General features: G+C 39.1%; 1 protein-coding gene across 17 annotated transcripts in view; it reads left to right on the top strand.

The window, feature by feature from the left end:
• ablim2 (actin binding LIM protein family, member 2) overlaps positions 1 to 17,144 on the top strand; it is a 99,960-nt gene that overhangs the window by 22,036 nt on the left and 60,780 nt on the right. For 5 of the 17 annotated variants that reach the window (XM_044342390.1, XM_044342385.1, XM_044342384.1 and 2 more), the window contains exons 1-2: positions 1,222 to 1,437; positions 11,678 to 11,839. In XM_044342390.1, coding sequence (XP_044198325.1) covers positions 1,422 to 1,437; positions 11,678 to 11,839 — 178 coding nt within the window. In that variant the 5' untranslated portion in view covers positions 1,222 to 1,421. Of the gene's footprint in view, positions 1 to 1,219; positions 1,438 to 11,677; positions 11,840 to 17,144 lie in introns of those variants that run through there. The other 12 variants (XM_044342395.1, XM_044342396.1, XM_044342393.1 and 9 more) reach the window with 6 other exon arrangements.

Below are 17,144 nucleotides of genomic sequence, written 5' to 3'. Positions count from 1 at the left end.
TGAAAGTGAACTTAATTGCACGTCATTATTCACTCTAGGGCTCTCTACACTCTATGGCTCTCATTATCCCCCTCACTTTTCAGAGGTGACTTCAAAGCAGGACTGTGCTCACAGAATTTGAGCTGTAGATATACCCCCTGTCTGCCAAAATCACACACAAAGATGTGTACACAATAAAACCGTTAGCTCTGTTTGTTAGATGTGATTGTCGGTAAGCAACAAGGGTGATTTGACAAAATAACGGTTTGTGTGATCTCCAGTCAGTCAATCAGTCACATACATACAGAGAGCAGATTTATGCCACTTACTGCACTTACAGGAAATGGCAAAAAGCAAAATGTGACCTGCTTTTGCCTTGCAAAATTGTTGTGGCTAATGTGCTAGCAAACAGTATCCTATTTACATATCCAGTGGATGCAGAGTGACTTTAGCTTTCACTTTGAGTTGTGTTTGTGTCCGCCCAATACATATACATAGTACAATATTCACTCTCCTTTTAGCTCTAGTTTGGTCTTCACCAACTTCTGCTAGATGTTCTACTTTCTTTACAAGCTAGTCATTAGCTTTGTTTTTCTGGGGGTTCAGTAGGTAGTCAACAGTGGATGTAGCTGAGCCGTCTAGCTTTTTTGCTGCTGCAGCTGGAAACATGGTTGACGAAAGGGGAGTTTGCGGAACCTAAAAAAAACAAAACAATGAGATAAAAGAGGCTAAAAAGCTCTGTAGAGGTGAGGGCAACTGCGGAATTGGTAAAACTTCTAGGTGGGTTTTTAACTACGAGCAACAAATTTCACATTACACATCAATTGATCCACTGTTGATATAAAAAATATGGATTGAGATCTTTTCTCCTCAAACCAAGCTCCATTTCAGAGCAGGGCCCCCTAGTTGCCAAACTAGGTGCTCAAATTTGAGGGCACTCAAATTTTTCCTCTGAAATTACTATTGAACTGTTTTTTATTTTACTTGTGAACTTATCATAGGATTCACAGGACCCTGGTTTTATTCATATGGCTGTCAAAGTTTGGTGTGGAGTGGTTAGACTGGGACACGCCCAGTGACAGATTACCAGGAGGAGGTGTCATTCTCTTTGAGCTCCACATGCTTCTATTTATAACAGATAGTCGCAATAAGTCAGAGAGGTAGGAGAGAGAGAGAGCGAGAGAGAGAGAGAGAGCGAGAGAGAGAGAGAGAGAGAGAGAGACATAGGGAGTCATATGACCCACAGCTCATTCCAGAGATAGTGACAGACAGAGCGCTCACTCTGTGCTCCCATTTATTATTACACCAGAGCTGCAGAGTGTGCGGAGGATGTGTTGCAACACTATCAGGGGGCTCTGAAAAGATTTTTTGGATATTATCTTTAATTATTATCACAAAAGGACATAAATATATATCAAGTTACGGAAAACAACTGAGTGACAATGCCAGAGGAGAAAGGTAACAATGACCTTTAAAAATCTCTATTATGCTGTGTTTGGTGTGTTCACCTGCCAGGGAGGGAAGAGTGCTTGTACCTTTTCTTGTACTAAACAGGACCGTTTACCATTTCAACTTGCTAACTTAGTTCTTAAATAGACATTGATTTATCGTTTAGTACAATAACAGATAGCATATAATTCCTCAATATGGAAATAATTTAAAAGCTGTAAGTCATATGACTGTATTTTTATTTACAGCATGTTTGTGTTTCTATGTAAATTGTACTGTACCTACAGCTAAACAGGCCTCCTATTATGTAACCACAGTCAGAACTGTATAGCACTTTCTTTTTAAGCGTGGTGTGTGTATGTGAATGACAACAACAAGCCTGGAGTAGCAGGCTGAATGCTTATGCTGCAGGTTGATATGCAGCCTGCTTGCAACATCCCTGGCAACAACACTGTTGTCTTGGTCCCCTGCCTGCATCTCTAACACTGGGAGTTCAGCCATTTGGGCTTCTCACAAAGGGGTAAGGGCCAGTTGCTGAGAAGAAATCACTGATATTACTATAGTGATTTACAGAGTATCTTTGATATTAGATAATAAGGTTGTAGTTTTCTTTTAAGGTTTACTCAGCTTTTAATTTTCTCTGCACATACTGTATATATTAATGGGGATTTAATGTTTTCTTGGATGTTCCAATAGTATTCTTATGGTGACTTATAGATTGAGAGTGAAAAACAATAGGCCATTGATTATTGCTTTGTACAATATTGTGTATTTACAGTAACAAAACTACTGTTTTTTGCAAAAACAATATACCGGCATCCATGTACGTTTTGGCTCATACAACTGACATACTCCAATCATCAACCTCTACCAGTGGTGGAAGTATTCAGAAATAAGATTGCAATACTACCATGTAAAATACTCTATTTGCAAGTCAAAGTCCTGTCTTCCTGCTAATGTTTATTATTTGTATTAATGGCTTTAATGGATATAAAGTGTTACTGTGAAACTGGAATTTCCATGGGTCTGATTCAGAAGTAAGCAATCCTCATTCTAAAACCCATTAACATTTGTAATAGAGCAAATTGCTAAAAATCCAGCACTGGAACATAATTTTACTCAATAGTCCATTCACTTTACTAAGAGAAACCTCTTAAAAAAGAAAAAGACATTACATTGTTGTTTATTTAATAATTTATAGTGGCTTTTAAAAAACACCATTTCCCATAATCCCTACACCATTGTGGGATAAATGTCACCAGCTCCAGAGAATGACACAAGTGCATTGGTGAGTTGAATGGCTACGGCTAATTCAGACATAGCTCTAACAGTAGCAAGACAAGGAGGAATGAGCAGTGTAGATGTTTTAGCAAGCTAAAAAACTGTGAAAATGACATTAAAACAGAGCGTTGGTGGATATCATGGATATGGAAGGAACCAAGTTACGCTGACACAAGTGCACACACTGCCATGCTGGTTAATTTTCACACGAGCTATAGTTTTTTGTATGCTAACAAATGGGTGTAGCATTAAGACTTCAGCTCTGCTAGCTAGTTGAGGTCAGCTAGTTAACTACTTTTTATATTATTAGGTAGTTTAATGTTTAAAAATACATTGTATGTTATATGCTGATTCTGTTAGCATAACCAGTAACTCTATAGTTATAGTCAAATGTAGACTAAAAATACAGTATTTCACTAGGAATTGTAGTGGAATAGACAAAGTAGCAAAAAAGGCCTAAAAAGTGCGTCAAAACTTTGTACTCATGTACTTGAGTAAATGTACTTTCCACTACTGACTCCTTTCCAGTTGCCTGTAAGAAGAAGACTTACTGTTGGTTCTCATAAACACATCACAAATATTTCCTCTCCTTCCCTGTGTCTTGTCCTCAACACCCTTTTTAAAGCCAATCCAGTGTTAAGCTGTCAGTGTGTTGGTTTCTAAATGCAGGGCCATAACTTGTATAGAACAGGGAGGCGTGTACGCTGCCAACACAATGTGACGAAGCTTGTAAAGTTTGGTGGTGAGGACTCACAGGCGACACACCCACATACACACACACACACAGGCCACGTGCTTCCACACACATACTGTACACATACGGCATAGAAGCACATGGTTCAAGTAGGAATGTTGATTGTTTTATATATAATCATTTACACTAAAATTAATCACCTGTTTCCAGCACATCATTCGTTCCACATACACTCATCAGTTAACAGGAAAGATGACCAAAAGCACAATTGATCAAACAAAAAAAATATATATATCTGATCTTATGTCATGTTTTTTCATGCAAGTGCAGTAAATATGCAATACACACACGTACATAGTCTAGGTGTTAAGTCAACAGGTACATGCATACATGCATAAAGTCATGCACACACAAACACATAACACTTCACTTCAGTGTCTCAGTCTTAGCTGAGGACAGTGTATCCTGAGCGTGTGATGTAATGACTGGCTGGTCGTCAGCAGTCACAGCGACGCCCGTCACTATTCTGGACCTGCCAGTAAACAAACCATCTGTGTATCCATCCGTTTACTAGCCCTGTTGATATTTATATTTCTAAGAACTGAAATAAAAAAAGATGTTTTATTGTTTTTAAACTGCTACATCCCCAAAGAGTATCCTTATGTGACCTGACCTTCAGGGCTGCTGGACAGTTCATCACGTCAATGTTAAAGCTGAATGAATAATGATGAAACAGTTGTGTCACACTGAGCTGAAAGATGCTAAAATGATGTGTAGATCTGAAGGGAACTGCAATGTTGTTCTCTGCGGGTTTATCACTATGAGTTGCTATTTCCCCATTACTATAGTCATTTGACCCACTGATAATATAAGATATCGATTAATGCAGCCTTAAAAATGACAGTTTGTCAGTTATTGCACAACAATCTCACTGAGTTTGACATTTATAATGCATGAACTTAGTTACTGGTATTGCTCAAGTAGCAGGTGAATTACGCAACAGTCTGTCTAATTAGGGTCACTCTGTGCTCACTTAGCGACAGCATAATGTATCTTGGTGCAGTTCAAGGTAGAGTAATGTCCTGTGAATGTTGATAATGGGCTGTGTGTTTGTATCCAACTGCTGTTGTATTAGGCCCTCTCCCTTTACGGGCTAAACCTGCTTGGCATATGCCAGTGTTTTTGCACTAGCTCTGCTTAAACAGCTGACACAATGCTTTCTACAGAGAGGCTCTATTCATGAGTCATGGTGTTTCTCTCTGGGCTGTAATAAATGGCCTGCAAACACACACAGCTCCAATCCTTCACTGTCTTTTTACTTCCACCTACACCGCCCTTTTTGTTCTTCCCCAGTCAGCTTTCTTAGGTTATTAACAGTTATTAAAGCAAAACATCCTTCACGTGTACTGCAAAATGCTGAGCTGTGCTGTGATTTTCTGCTGCATCATAGTATCTGTTCTCCAGTTATATGACCCCTGCTATTGAACAGCACTCTCACGCAGGCTAGCGATGAGAGCATCAGACTTTATCAGACTTTATCTTTTCTTTTTTTTTTTTATTTTCTGCCATCTCATTGTCTCTATCTTCATCTTTGTCCAAAAATAACTTCGGTCCCCGGGCTCAGACTGATCAGACTTTTTCTTCCTCTTGTCCTTTTTTCTCTGTCTTTGTCTTCGCTGATATACTGTATCTCAGTGAAACCAAGCATGATGTGTCAAAGTGTATATATCTTTTAAATAGCATAATCACATAAGAATAAAGTAGATTGACAACAATTTTGATAATTGATTAATCACTTATGTTATTTAGCAAGCAAAAAAACACCCAATCCTTTCACCAGACAAGATATTGGATGACCCTGACCTTCTACATAAAGGACTCATCACTTCCTGCATTTAAACTGAATCTTGGCCTTGGACTTAAAATGTGGGCTGCGGAATCGTTCAATATACCGTAATTCTAATATGTCAAATACTTTTGAGTTTTGCTATTGGTTGGAAAAAGCAAGGAATTTGAAAACATCACCTTTGGCTCTCAGATATCATGGATTTACTATTTTGTGGCTTTTTAGACTATTATTGGAAAAATAATTAATACATGAATCAATAATGAACAGAATTGTGTCTTTGATATGGGGCACAATCTACTATTAAGTACACTAAAAGTATGAGTAGTCGGGTCCCAAAATTACAAAAAAGTTGTTCAAGTGGTTCCAAAAATTAAACTTTCATTTAAACAAAAGAGCCTAGACCAAAAGTACACAATAATATGTGGACAAAGTGTGTTAATACTGTAGGTCATATAGTGTTGTACCTATTGTAGCTTTGATAAAGCAGATCGGACAGCTTGTTGTGAAGCAGTTATTTTATATTCCTGGTGAAAGGGTTTAACATATGAAAATGTGAAATGAAGACAGGAATGAAACAGTATTTATTTATGCTGATTGGACCTCATAGTGTTTTGACTTGAGGCAAATACATGGAAACGTTCCAGTTGAGCCAGCTGCAGTATCACGTGGGATCATATCTGTAGGCAGTGTTTGTCATCCACGTGGAAGAAATATTTACTGAGTCATCTGCCACTGGAATGGCAGGAATCATATGTTTAGCACAAAGACCATATTCATTAGAAAGCACATTAGCTACTGTTTTAGCTTCACTTTGGGCTACTAATAAGATTTATGACTAATTTAATAATGGTCTGGTAACAAATATAAATAGTAGGCCTAGTAATAGTAATGATAGAAGATTCCAATGTCAAAATAAGCCTCCTACTGTCTCCTCTGCACTCAGGAAATGAGCTAACTCAGTTGGTCCATTTCCTACACTTCTCTGTTTATATGACGTACCTCTTTCCCTCTTTCTTTATAAGGCCCGAGCCAACAAGGGTGCCATGGTGTCATTTGCCGAAGAGGTCAGAGGTCAGCTTTCTGTAGTGCTTGACCTCAGGGTCAGAGATCAGATGCTGCTCAGGTTAGGTTGCAGGCATAACAGGTGGATGTCGGGTTTGAAGAGAGCAGGAAATAACATTACTCATTCATAATGTCTAGTTTATGTGCATTGTTAGTCACATAAACATTATAGTTATATGGAGTGAAAATTCTGTTGGGAGGATAGACAGGAAACTCTTGAGCAGTGAAGTAATGCTATAGAAACGTAAGGCCAGGTGTTAGCAGATCTTTAAAAAGTTTTCACATGTTGTTAATCATATTATCTAAGCTCAAGGCAGCTTCAGCCCAGCCCTCCTTTAGTTTAATAGGTCTTTAAAATCTTACAGATTCTTGGTGTGGTGTGTTCGAGGGCTGAAATCTGCCATCCATGCACTTTTGTCTCCATAGATTCACATTTATTGGTCAGTTGACCATAAATTTGATAATAAACTGAATTGAAACCTGATGGAACTTGCAGACACCATGTAAAGACACTATTTTCGGTGTAGAATATCAATGCTAGCAAAGATTAGTGCTGTTAAATTCAGATATTAGCATAACCATTGTAGAAGCGAATTGTCTACATTCCAATGGAACTTTTAGAAGATATGGTTGATTTTTCTTTTCATTTCACAGCTACAGAAAGTCTATTCTTTGTTAATGGTCAAAATCAACAAAGAATTTAAACTAGATTTTTAGGCAGGATCGATGCTAACAAGTGAAACTATTAAAATGCTAGTATAGTGAAGAATCCCTTTAAACAGGTAGGATACTGTATTATGTTGTATGCTTAACTTTTATCATAAGTGGTATATTTATTTTAAAATGGGTAAATAACACCAGTTGTTTATTCATATTTACTGGCATTTTGGTAATACAATATTATGCCATATAGAACCAATATCCAAACCAAAGAATACTTAACTTTGTATTTCCTGGTTTTACCATAAGAGTAAGAACAATAGGTAATCTACATCTTTTGGAGTATATTAATGTGTTTACTCATGAGAAAGTGAAAGTCCCCAAGGTCAACAGCTCAGCCACCAAAAGTACTCCTGCTGTGGTAATGTGAGCATTTTGATCCCCTGCCCACCCCTGCCGCCTCTGCAGATGGTTCACACCAGGAATGTTGCAGAGCACCATGGGATCCCCTTTGAGTTGAGAGAACACTCTATTTTTAGGAGGTGCTTTAGCATGGCTTCTTGAAAAGGCATTCGAGATATAGCTGTTTGTGTGTTCCACACAGTAGTGGCCCGTGGTTCCTTATTACATGTATATGTACCTTAAAAGCCTGTCTATGTTGTAGCTTAACCCTGTAGATTGTTGGGTTGTTTTTTTGATTACAAAACTTCCCACTTGGTGCCAAAAAGCTTGTAGCATTCATATATTGAAAGTGTCGTTGAGCAAAATATTGAATGAATACCTTCTCATTTTTTGTGAGTGACCCTGAATAAGACGTAATATGATAAATATAACATACATGGCTATGTTTGGGCAGTTGCATGGTATACGTGCACAGGTGGTAAGCTGCAAACCTCCGTCAATGGTCAATGTGCGTTCCCGGAGGCTTCCAGTGGTGTGACTGTACGCAGTACAGACATGTAGTGTTGCATTGCTCAGATAGCTGCCTGCCTGGCTGTGACCTTTAGGACAACGGCATCAGTAGTGGCCGTCAGCCAGAGAACAGACACCAGAAAGGCTGATTGATGATATGGACAACTGGGCCCGGAGAAGACAGGGCACTGGCAGGAGTGGGGGATGGGGTGGGGATAGAAGGGGAAGGCCTCTACATGCTGCTAGGCACAGCACAGTCACTCTCTGTCCTTCATCGTAGAAAGAAAACTCATTACATCCACAAGTACCTTACGTCACCCTTACCCAAACGAATTACCACTCTCTGCTTCCTCTACTTGATCTCTTAAAAAGCCTTTCTTTGTCTCTACTTTGTCCCCCAAAACCTTTTTCATTATTTATGAGCACTAAATTGTTGGGTCACTGAGGTCTTAACCTTTGTCCTCCTTACTACTTGTTGCTAACAGGGACCTGAACTTCACTGGTGCACTTTTTTATCCAGCTCACAATTTTTTATCAATTTGTTCCTCACTGACTACTGTAGGTGACTTGTGGCAGATATTGGCCAAGTGATTCTTTTTAATTCTGGGAGAGAAATTTTGTGGCAGTGTTTGCCATGTTGGTATCATCCAGCTAGAGGAAGCAATGCAAAGGGGAATTGGAAAGATGGACTTGTTGGGGATACCCCAGAGGAAATTATACCATGCTCACGTGGCAGACCTGCCCTCTGGTCAAGGGGCCAATATGCATTATGGTAAAAAGATACAAGTTACTCTGATTACATAGAATTTTGAAATGCCTGAAACAAAGATGCTAATCTCTAACCTTGTGAGAGTCCTAAGAATGGAATGAAAGAGCAGAGAAGAGAACTGTAAACAGTTGACTGTTCACCACTACCCCACTGACACATTATTGGACCCTGATCACAGTTCACTACAAGTGTCTTGATTAGTGGCAGCCTTGATGTCTGGAACAACTTGCTGGATTCTACATCTGACCCAAAAGGTCACCTCTTCCTGTCTCATCCTCATCCCCGCCCTTCTCTTCTATTTGCTGTTTGAAGAGGAAGTAAAGACACTGGATCCCCCTTAACAGGTGCAAGGCTTCAGCAATGCACACTGGGTCAGATCAAGAGGCAGAACCCCTCCCGGCTCTCCTGTGACTACAAATCCCTGCTGCCTACCCTCCTCCCAACCCTTTCTCACTTTTGGACTGTTGTCTTTTCCAGATGGTTGCAATCAACTTGTTCTCAGACCTTTTTTTACGAGGACTCAAGACTTTCCCCTCCTAAATTCTTGTCTTTATTGGTTAGCATGCCCACATGTACTCTTAACACGGGTAGCTTCGATAAAGCCCCACCTCCTTCTGACAATAAGATCTATGTAAGATTGTTGAAAATCTCTATTCATGTCTTTATTCAATTTGGGAGTCAGCACATTCTCAAGTCAGAGATCAGATTGTAATCTAGACATATGGACTGAATGAAAACAGCTTGGTGGATTTCAGCATCCTCCAAAGAAAACTCCATGAAGAATTTCCTTTTTCTATATTTTGATTATATTTGCTGACCTCAAGAATGCTCGGTATCACCAATTTACTTTTTTTGTCTTTGTCTTTGAAAAATCTACTTTCTATTTGAATAAAAAAAATGATTTGGGGACCATACTGTTGAAACTCTGAAAGGAAGCCCAGATAAATAAAATGATGGAAAATTATCACACTAAAGAGATCAAAGGAGGTTTGGGAGACTGTGTTTGTCTTGGACACACAGACACACACACTACAAAACTGATTAATGGCTTTGTTCCCTGCTGTGGGTGAGAGGTCCTTGTAAAACTTGCTAAAGAATGTGGTGCTACTGTAGGTCTGGATAGACTGGTGTCTGTTTTTACTCAGGCATCACCCTTGCCAAGCAGGTCGCAAATGGGCAAATGCCTCTTTGTGTGTAGGGGAGAACTAGAAATCGAAATCACACCTGAAGGAAAACATACAAGATGTTATCCACAAACAAACTGCACCTTGGTGCAATCTCATGTCTTTTTTTTAATATAAATATATATCTTTTGGCATTTATGTCTTTATCAGGTAGCATAGCAAAGATATGAATGGAAACAAGGGAAGAGGGACATGGAAAATGCCATGCATCACAGGCCCTCGGTTGAACTGGAACCAGGGACATTGTGGTTCATGGTCACAGCCCTAACCCCTAGGCCCTGAGGCCGACCCATAAGCAAATCTCTTTAACTCATTTTCCAGTGGGCCCACTGTTTCAGCATGGTATATGGGAAATGCAAGTTCCTTACTTTGATTACATAAATAAGAATCACCCAAGTTAGATAGCCTCTTTAGTCTACATGACTTTAACTTTAGCTATAAAATGTACCTTTTATTTTTCCACAATATGGGGTAGATAGAAACATTGTAGCTTTAACTCAAAATATTGTGCTAATAAATACCCAATGAATAGAGCAAACCTTAAAGAAGAAGCATAATGTCCACCAGAAACAAGTTCTTGGTGGGTTTCCAGAAAGCAGCTCTGTTTGGCTCAGAGTGTTATGCCCATGCTTCCTTTCTCTCCTCGTCTTTTTCTCTAAATCAATTCATTTGATGAACTCCCCTTTCCAAGCCCAATTACCGGTAACCATGGAGTCCCGATGAAACCGGTCTGACGACACGAATGTTTCCTGAAAAGACAAAGGGCCTTTTATTCAGCTGATGCCCCCAGTCAGTATTGGCTGAAAGGCTGATCAGTATGTGGACATATTTTGCCAGGGATATGATGAAATGGGGAGGAAAAGGGTGAGATTTACTGATGGTACTGATAGCATGGAGATTTCAGACTCTTGCGGAGTGTGTTTACCTTGCATCGTCACAGATACCTCACGGATGTTATTGTGCTAAGTTACAGTTACACTGTGTTTCATTGCTGGTGTTGACATAATTTTTTCTTGGCACACTCTCTTTTTCCTGTGTGGAACAAAGGAGAGTAACTGCTTGGAAAATAATTGGTAACTTGTCAAAGTTATGACGTTCATCCAACATCAGTGTTTAGGCTTTCTAGGCTTTCTATTGTGTGTGTGTGTGACAAGTATCCTCACATTGTAGAGATTGTGGGAATCATGTACTCAGTCACATCGTTGGGACTCGCTTGTGTGAGTCAAAGAAAAAAAAAAGAAATAAAGAATATTGTTTCTCATATCATTGTTTGATGTGACATTCTGAGATGACTTGGATATTTTTGGATCAAAGCAGTATTTCATTGCAAGGATGAAATATGACATAGCAAAGTTAGATGCGTGTGTTTAAGTAAAAAGATGGTGGAAACTTTCTTCAAATGGGGACATGCTGAGTATAAATATGAGTCACTAATATGAGGCCAGAATTGATGCAGATATTTTTGGATCAAAGATACATGGTATTATATATTTTCAGGCCAAAAATATTAATACAATTGTCTTCTTTTCATGGTGGAATAGCCTTTAAATCTTACGAATGTAATTGCTGATTTAGATCAATTCAGTTGTACCACTTAGCCCTTTTTTGGAGTGGCCCTCCAAACACAGTTATATGGCACAGTCAAATGAGATGCCACCTTGACTTAAATGCATCATCAGTGACCAATAGCAGAACAGAAAGCATGTATTAAGACTGCCCACAGGTAAATAAGAGTCTATACATTATTTTTTTGTTTAACTTCTTTCATTTGAAGGCAGTGTATTTGATCCTAAGATCCTAAGTTGTCTTCTCCATGTCTCTGTCTGTGTCTGCGGCAGTGTTCCAGCAGCAGGCTGTCCACAGCCCTGTGGAGCAGCAGAAGCAGAAGCAAGGACGAGGAGGAGGCCCCATCGCCTGTCAGAACTGTGGGAAGCCCTGCAAGGGGGAGGCACTCCGAGTCCAGAACAAACACTTCCACATCAAGTGCTTCATCTGTAAAGGTACAAACCAATCAGCCCTCAACTTTCAGCTTTGCACTGTCACCCCACTACCCACACCCAAAACCCAGACTGTGACTTTTTTTAAGAAGTACCAATATGTGCCTTTTCGTAATGTTTAGACCAAATACGCTCATGTGGACACTAGACCTTATCATAGACCCCTTTGGAAAAAAGAAAAATGTGAATAGAAAAATAGAAAAAACACAAATGTTGCTATTTTTTGGAATAGGAAAACTATACTAATTACATCATCCATTTTTATAAAACCCTATTCTTCAAACAAGTGCACACTGCTCCACAAAAAAGACACGATTAGAGTTAATGGTACAAATATGTGTACTGTCCAGTTAGCGACGGAGCTAACTTTCACTCAGCAAGCCAGCCATCTTGGAATGCATTGTGACTGACAAGTGGCATCATGTTCCAGTAGGCTAGAGTTAGCGGTTAGCTTGCCAGTTACTGTAGTTCGTGAATGATCAATGTAAGAGCCATTACATCACCAAGCTTCTAGCACGACCTATTCCATGAGGAGGTGTGCCAATTTGTAGTGTGACCGGGCCTTTCACAGGGAGTCATCCATTACTGAACACTTACAGGAGGCCTCTGCACCTTTGTGACCAATATTTCATCTTCATTATTGTACAGTCGTTTGTAATGACATTGTTATTGATAGTTGAGCAATACGAGGCAATACGCTGACACACTCGATACTGATGGGTGGGTTACATTGTGTGCGTGTTAGTGAGTATGTGTGTATGCATGAGTAAGTGAGGGGGTGTCAGACACTTGAAACGTGACTGTGTTCTATATTTGTGGGTTGGTGTTGGATTTTTTTTTCTTTTTACATGTGATCATGCTTTATAGGATTGTGTATTTGCGCCCCTCCCAGCCCAGACTCTCAGCACTAGCCTTGTGTCAGACCACTGTTGTTGTCAACACACACGGTTGCTAGGAGACCGGAGGAGGGGGGGGGTGGTCGCTACAATGTCGGCAGCTTCCTGGAGTTTATCACCTTTAATCTTACACTGACCAGCAGACTCCCTGTCTGCACATTCCTACACCCCTCCTTCTGCTCCTCCTGCATCTTTTGCTCCATGAGGAAGAGATGAAGCAGCAGAGTGTGTGAAGGGTCATGATGCATTTGTGGGGATGACATAGGTCAAGTGCAATGATCAGCATATTTGAGCCAGCTCTTCAAGGATCATTCTAATTTATTACAACTTGGATATTGTTTTAGTAGTTTTGGCCAGTCTTTGTTAGCCAAACAAAATATAAACATTGTACTCACCAACCTGTGAATGTGGAAATCCTTGAAAGAAGTCTGACATGGCAAAAAAAACAAGCAGTCTTATGATAAGGATTTAAATCAAACCCCCTGTGCAGGTAAGGATCAAATTGTAATAAACTGGAATGATCCTTTAAACCTTGATTGATCAGCTGCTTTCAACTCTGTGAGGAAAGCGTAAGTAGAGATCACATGGTTAGCTAGCTAATGTTTATATTACTTGCTGCTGATGGAAGATTCACTTATGAAAAGTGATCTGAGAGCATACAGGAATATTATTGGTAAAGTAAAAGGACCACTGCAAAGCTGGATACAGTATATTGGCCGATATTTTACCTATTGCACTGACAGCAGAGTAGTATGACATATAGTTTATGTTTTTACACACAAATCTGTGATGAACTTATGACATACAATGCATTATTGTTGACTAAACTGACTAAACAGTAAATAAAATAGTCAAAATTGACGTCAACCAGGAACAATATTAGAATGCTGCTTATATGCTTATGTATCAATATCAGTAATACTAAGCCAATAATTTAATATATAACAATATCATACTGACATACATAATGAGTACTTTTACTTTTGATACATATGTAATTTAGCTAATACTTATGTACTGAATACATGAATACATGATATCAACTTGTAATGGAATATTTTTAAATTTTGGTATTTATACTTTTTCTTAAAGCAACGAAATGCAGAATTTTAAAATTTCTTAGTTTGGTGCCTCCCAGTGGTATCAAGAACATATTTTGGCACACAGCAATGCACGCCACTACCTTATTTATTCCTTTTATAAATTTACTACAGCTTAATAAAGCAGCGTGATTAGTAGAAAATGACCAGTGTGCTGTGGTTTGATATTGTGCAGCTATGAAGGAGTGAGAGTCATTCCTTATTAATTGAGATGAGTTATTTCTTTCATGAGGAGCCTTTATGTTTGACTTAAATAGAAATGAGCAAATTGTGACGATTACACGCCTCGGGTCACACATATGAATTCATCAGATGTTAATACTTGAAAGCAAGTTATTTGGCGCCCTTTCAAAAGGGCTTCATTAGGAAGCATGGGGCTGGCTAATTCAGGGGGTATATTAATACCATGTAGAGCTATGTAAGGGCACTAATCACTCCACTCAGTTCACACAGAAAACAACAAAACATTTCTCCTGTCTGTAAATCCAAAGTATGACGACATTAATTGAAATTCCAACTAATTTGCGTTATTAAATGTGCTCATTCTCCCAGCACTGCGAGGGTTAGGTGGGGAGTTGGGTTGGGTAGTTTGCTATTAAAACCTCCAGATGTGGACTGACAGGAATCTGAAACTCATGGATGGAAATAAAATAAACCTTAGTGGGCTGAGTGGGGCTCAAATTGTTTTATCTTCAGTTCAAACCCTGAACATCAAAGACAAGAGAAGACATCTGACTCAGCGTCAGAAGCCAAGTTCAACACAGTATACTGTAGTGCTCACTTAGAAGTTTCTTTTAGCATGCCCTGTTATGCATGTCACTTGACAATAAAATCATGTGAAATATCGTCCTGATTAGTGTTTGATTTGTAGACCATAAGCAGACTCTCTATTGAAGTCTGCCTCACCTCTGACCAACTGCACTCCATCAAAAATTAACCTGGAACAGAACCAAGACCCTGACCCCCGACTGTATTGCTGTATTAGCGCCAATTACAACCAGCCTGGGTGTTAGCCAGCAGGCTAACAGCGCCAGGTCTGAAGTGAGGAACCATCGACACTCAGCTAGCCAGTGTAATTAACACCGAGCAGAGAGGATGACTGGATTAATATGAGTTAATGTTAGCCTCTTTAGCATTGTGCAGTACATTGGCCTGATATCAAGGTAGCTTTGGACTGATAAGAGTAAACACAGCCTCAGTGTTTATAGCAACATGTACACGTAAATGCAGTGTTAAAGCATGGCCAGGTGAGTCTGTTAGTGGGTCCAGGGGCAAAAATGTGATGTGAGCCCCCATTGACTCCCTGCTTGTGGTAATATGGCTAATCACACATTTATTAATGAGGGTGCACCATGTTAATACCGCTCAGAAAGACTGGTTGACAAGACATGTACTGTATATTGTATTATATTATATTATATTATATTATATTATATTATATTATATTATATTATATTATATTATATTATATTATATTATATTATATTATATTATATTATATTATATTATATTATATTATATTATATTATACACAGTGTATAACATAGTGAATCAGGAGCTTTTGAGGCCATTGAGTTTCTGGGGTCCCGGCACAGTTGCCTGCTTTGCCCGGCTTGTAATCCAGCCTTGATGATGGCTGGGGTTAGCTAGTAAACAAACAAACAAACACATGCTTACACCCCTGAGTTAAGGATAAGTCATCAGAAATATATTATTGTTATTACAGAAACACACATAAACACTTTTTTTTGTCATACTGTACAATTGGCCTATACCAAGAGATAACTGACCAATTCACACATGGGCATATGATTAGAACTTGGAAAATGTTTTACCATGTCTTTAAGGCCCTAGCCACTACAGTTGGGGCCTCTGGGGCCCCTGACACTGGGGCCCCATAAACAGATGCTTTTGTTTAATTCCTGCAGAATTGCAGAATACAGTTTAGATACACATCTTTGTCACTTGAATTACTGCTACTTTCCAATAGGTCACTGCTTATATGTGAGGGTTTATATGCTGTAAATGGAAATTACATTTTTCACAACCAGGCAATGCAAAATTTGACTCATTACTGATCTATAAAGCATTATTAAAATAGTTATTAACTATTAATAGAGAAAAATAACATTCATAAAGGATCTGTTATTACAAAATGATACCACTTAAGTTTTTTGTTTTGTTTTGTTTTTTCGAGAAAACAGGCATGAAGGTCCTGAGCTCACGCTTAATTTTGTTCACTGTTAACTGCTACATCACTGCCACAGTGCAATACAGCTTCAAGCATTGGAGCATTTGATGAGCACTAACTGCGGTTCTCATGGAGACTTCCACAGACATCAAGCTATGTGGTTGAGGAAGTATGTTTTATTTATGTACCAACTGACTCTGCCCCTATATATCCTGTTATGTCTGCTTCTCAGACGCCTTAAGCTGACACTCAGACACCATCAATAGCAGAGAGCTGCAGACAAAACGACTTGGCAAAACAACTCAGACAGACTTTTATCCCTAATCTGTTTTTGCTTTTATGAAAGGCCATCACATCATCCAAATAGCATTTGAATACAGCAGGGAATACTCAAATGCAAAAATATGTGGTCACACCCTAATGCAGGCAAGCCTGCATGAAAACTGATAAATGTAGAGTGTAAGAGCTGGAATGGTGATATGGAAACACTCCTTTATGTCAGACACACTCTCCCTCTTTGTCATTCACACACCACATCCACATGCGCTCCAGAACACACACACCCACAAACACAAGAGTGGTGGCTTTAACTGCATTCTGCTTGACTCTCTGTAAAGCTGTAAACAGTTTTATTCATATAGATATAGTCTGCCAAGCCAGAGTGACTCTCAATGCCACATCCACGTCTTTGGAAAAATAAACATATGCATGCTTTTTTGCTTAAAATATTGTTGATCTCTGCCTTGAGATGGTGAGTATTCATGGTGCCAGACTTGATTTCTGTTATCCCAAATAGGAAATACATGAGGTCAAGAGGACGAAAGATGAAAAATGAGGAGAACTGACCATTTTCAACACAATGTTTTGTGGATTTTCACCAGTGTTTGAGCTTGGATGTTCATTCATTGACCTTTGGAAACAATAGACGGTAAAGAGAATCTTAAACCTCAAAGGTCCAAATTATAGTTACATCAGTGCAGATGGCTAGGGTGCTATCACATGCTCTTAATCTAGGCCCCCTCAGAGAGGAAGACAAGTATTTTATGTCATAATTTCCAACTGCTTTGGGAACACTACATTGGTAAATTGGTGAGGACTTTTGGCAATGGAACTCTAGAAGC

This window comes from Thunnus albacares, chromosome 22 (assembly GCF_914725855.1).
Source record: "Thunnus albacares chromosome 22, fThuAlb1.1, whole genome shotgun sequence".
In the NCBI taxonomy this organism is placed as follows: Eukaryota; Metazoa; Chordata; class Actinopteri; order Scombriformes; family Scombridae; genus Thunnus; species Thunnus albacares.
Note: the sequence above shows the minus strand (reverse complement) of the source record. Positions and strands in the feature narration are given on the sequence as shown.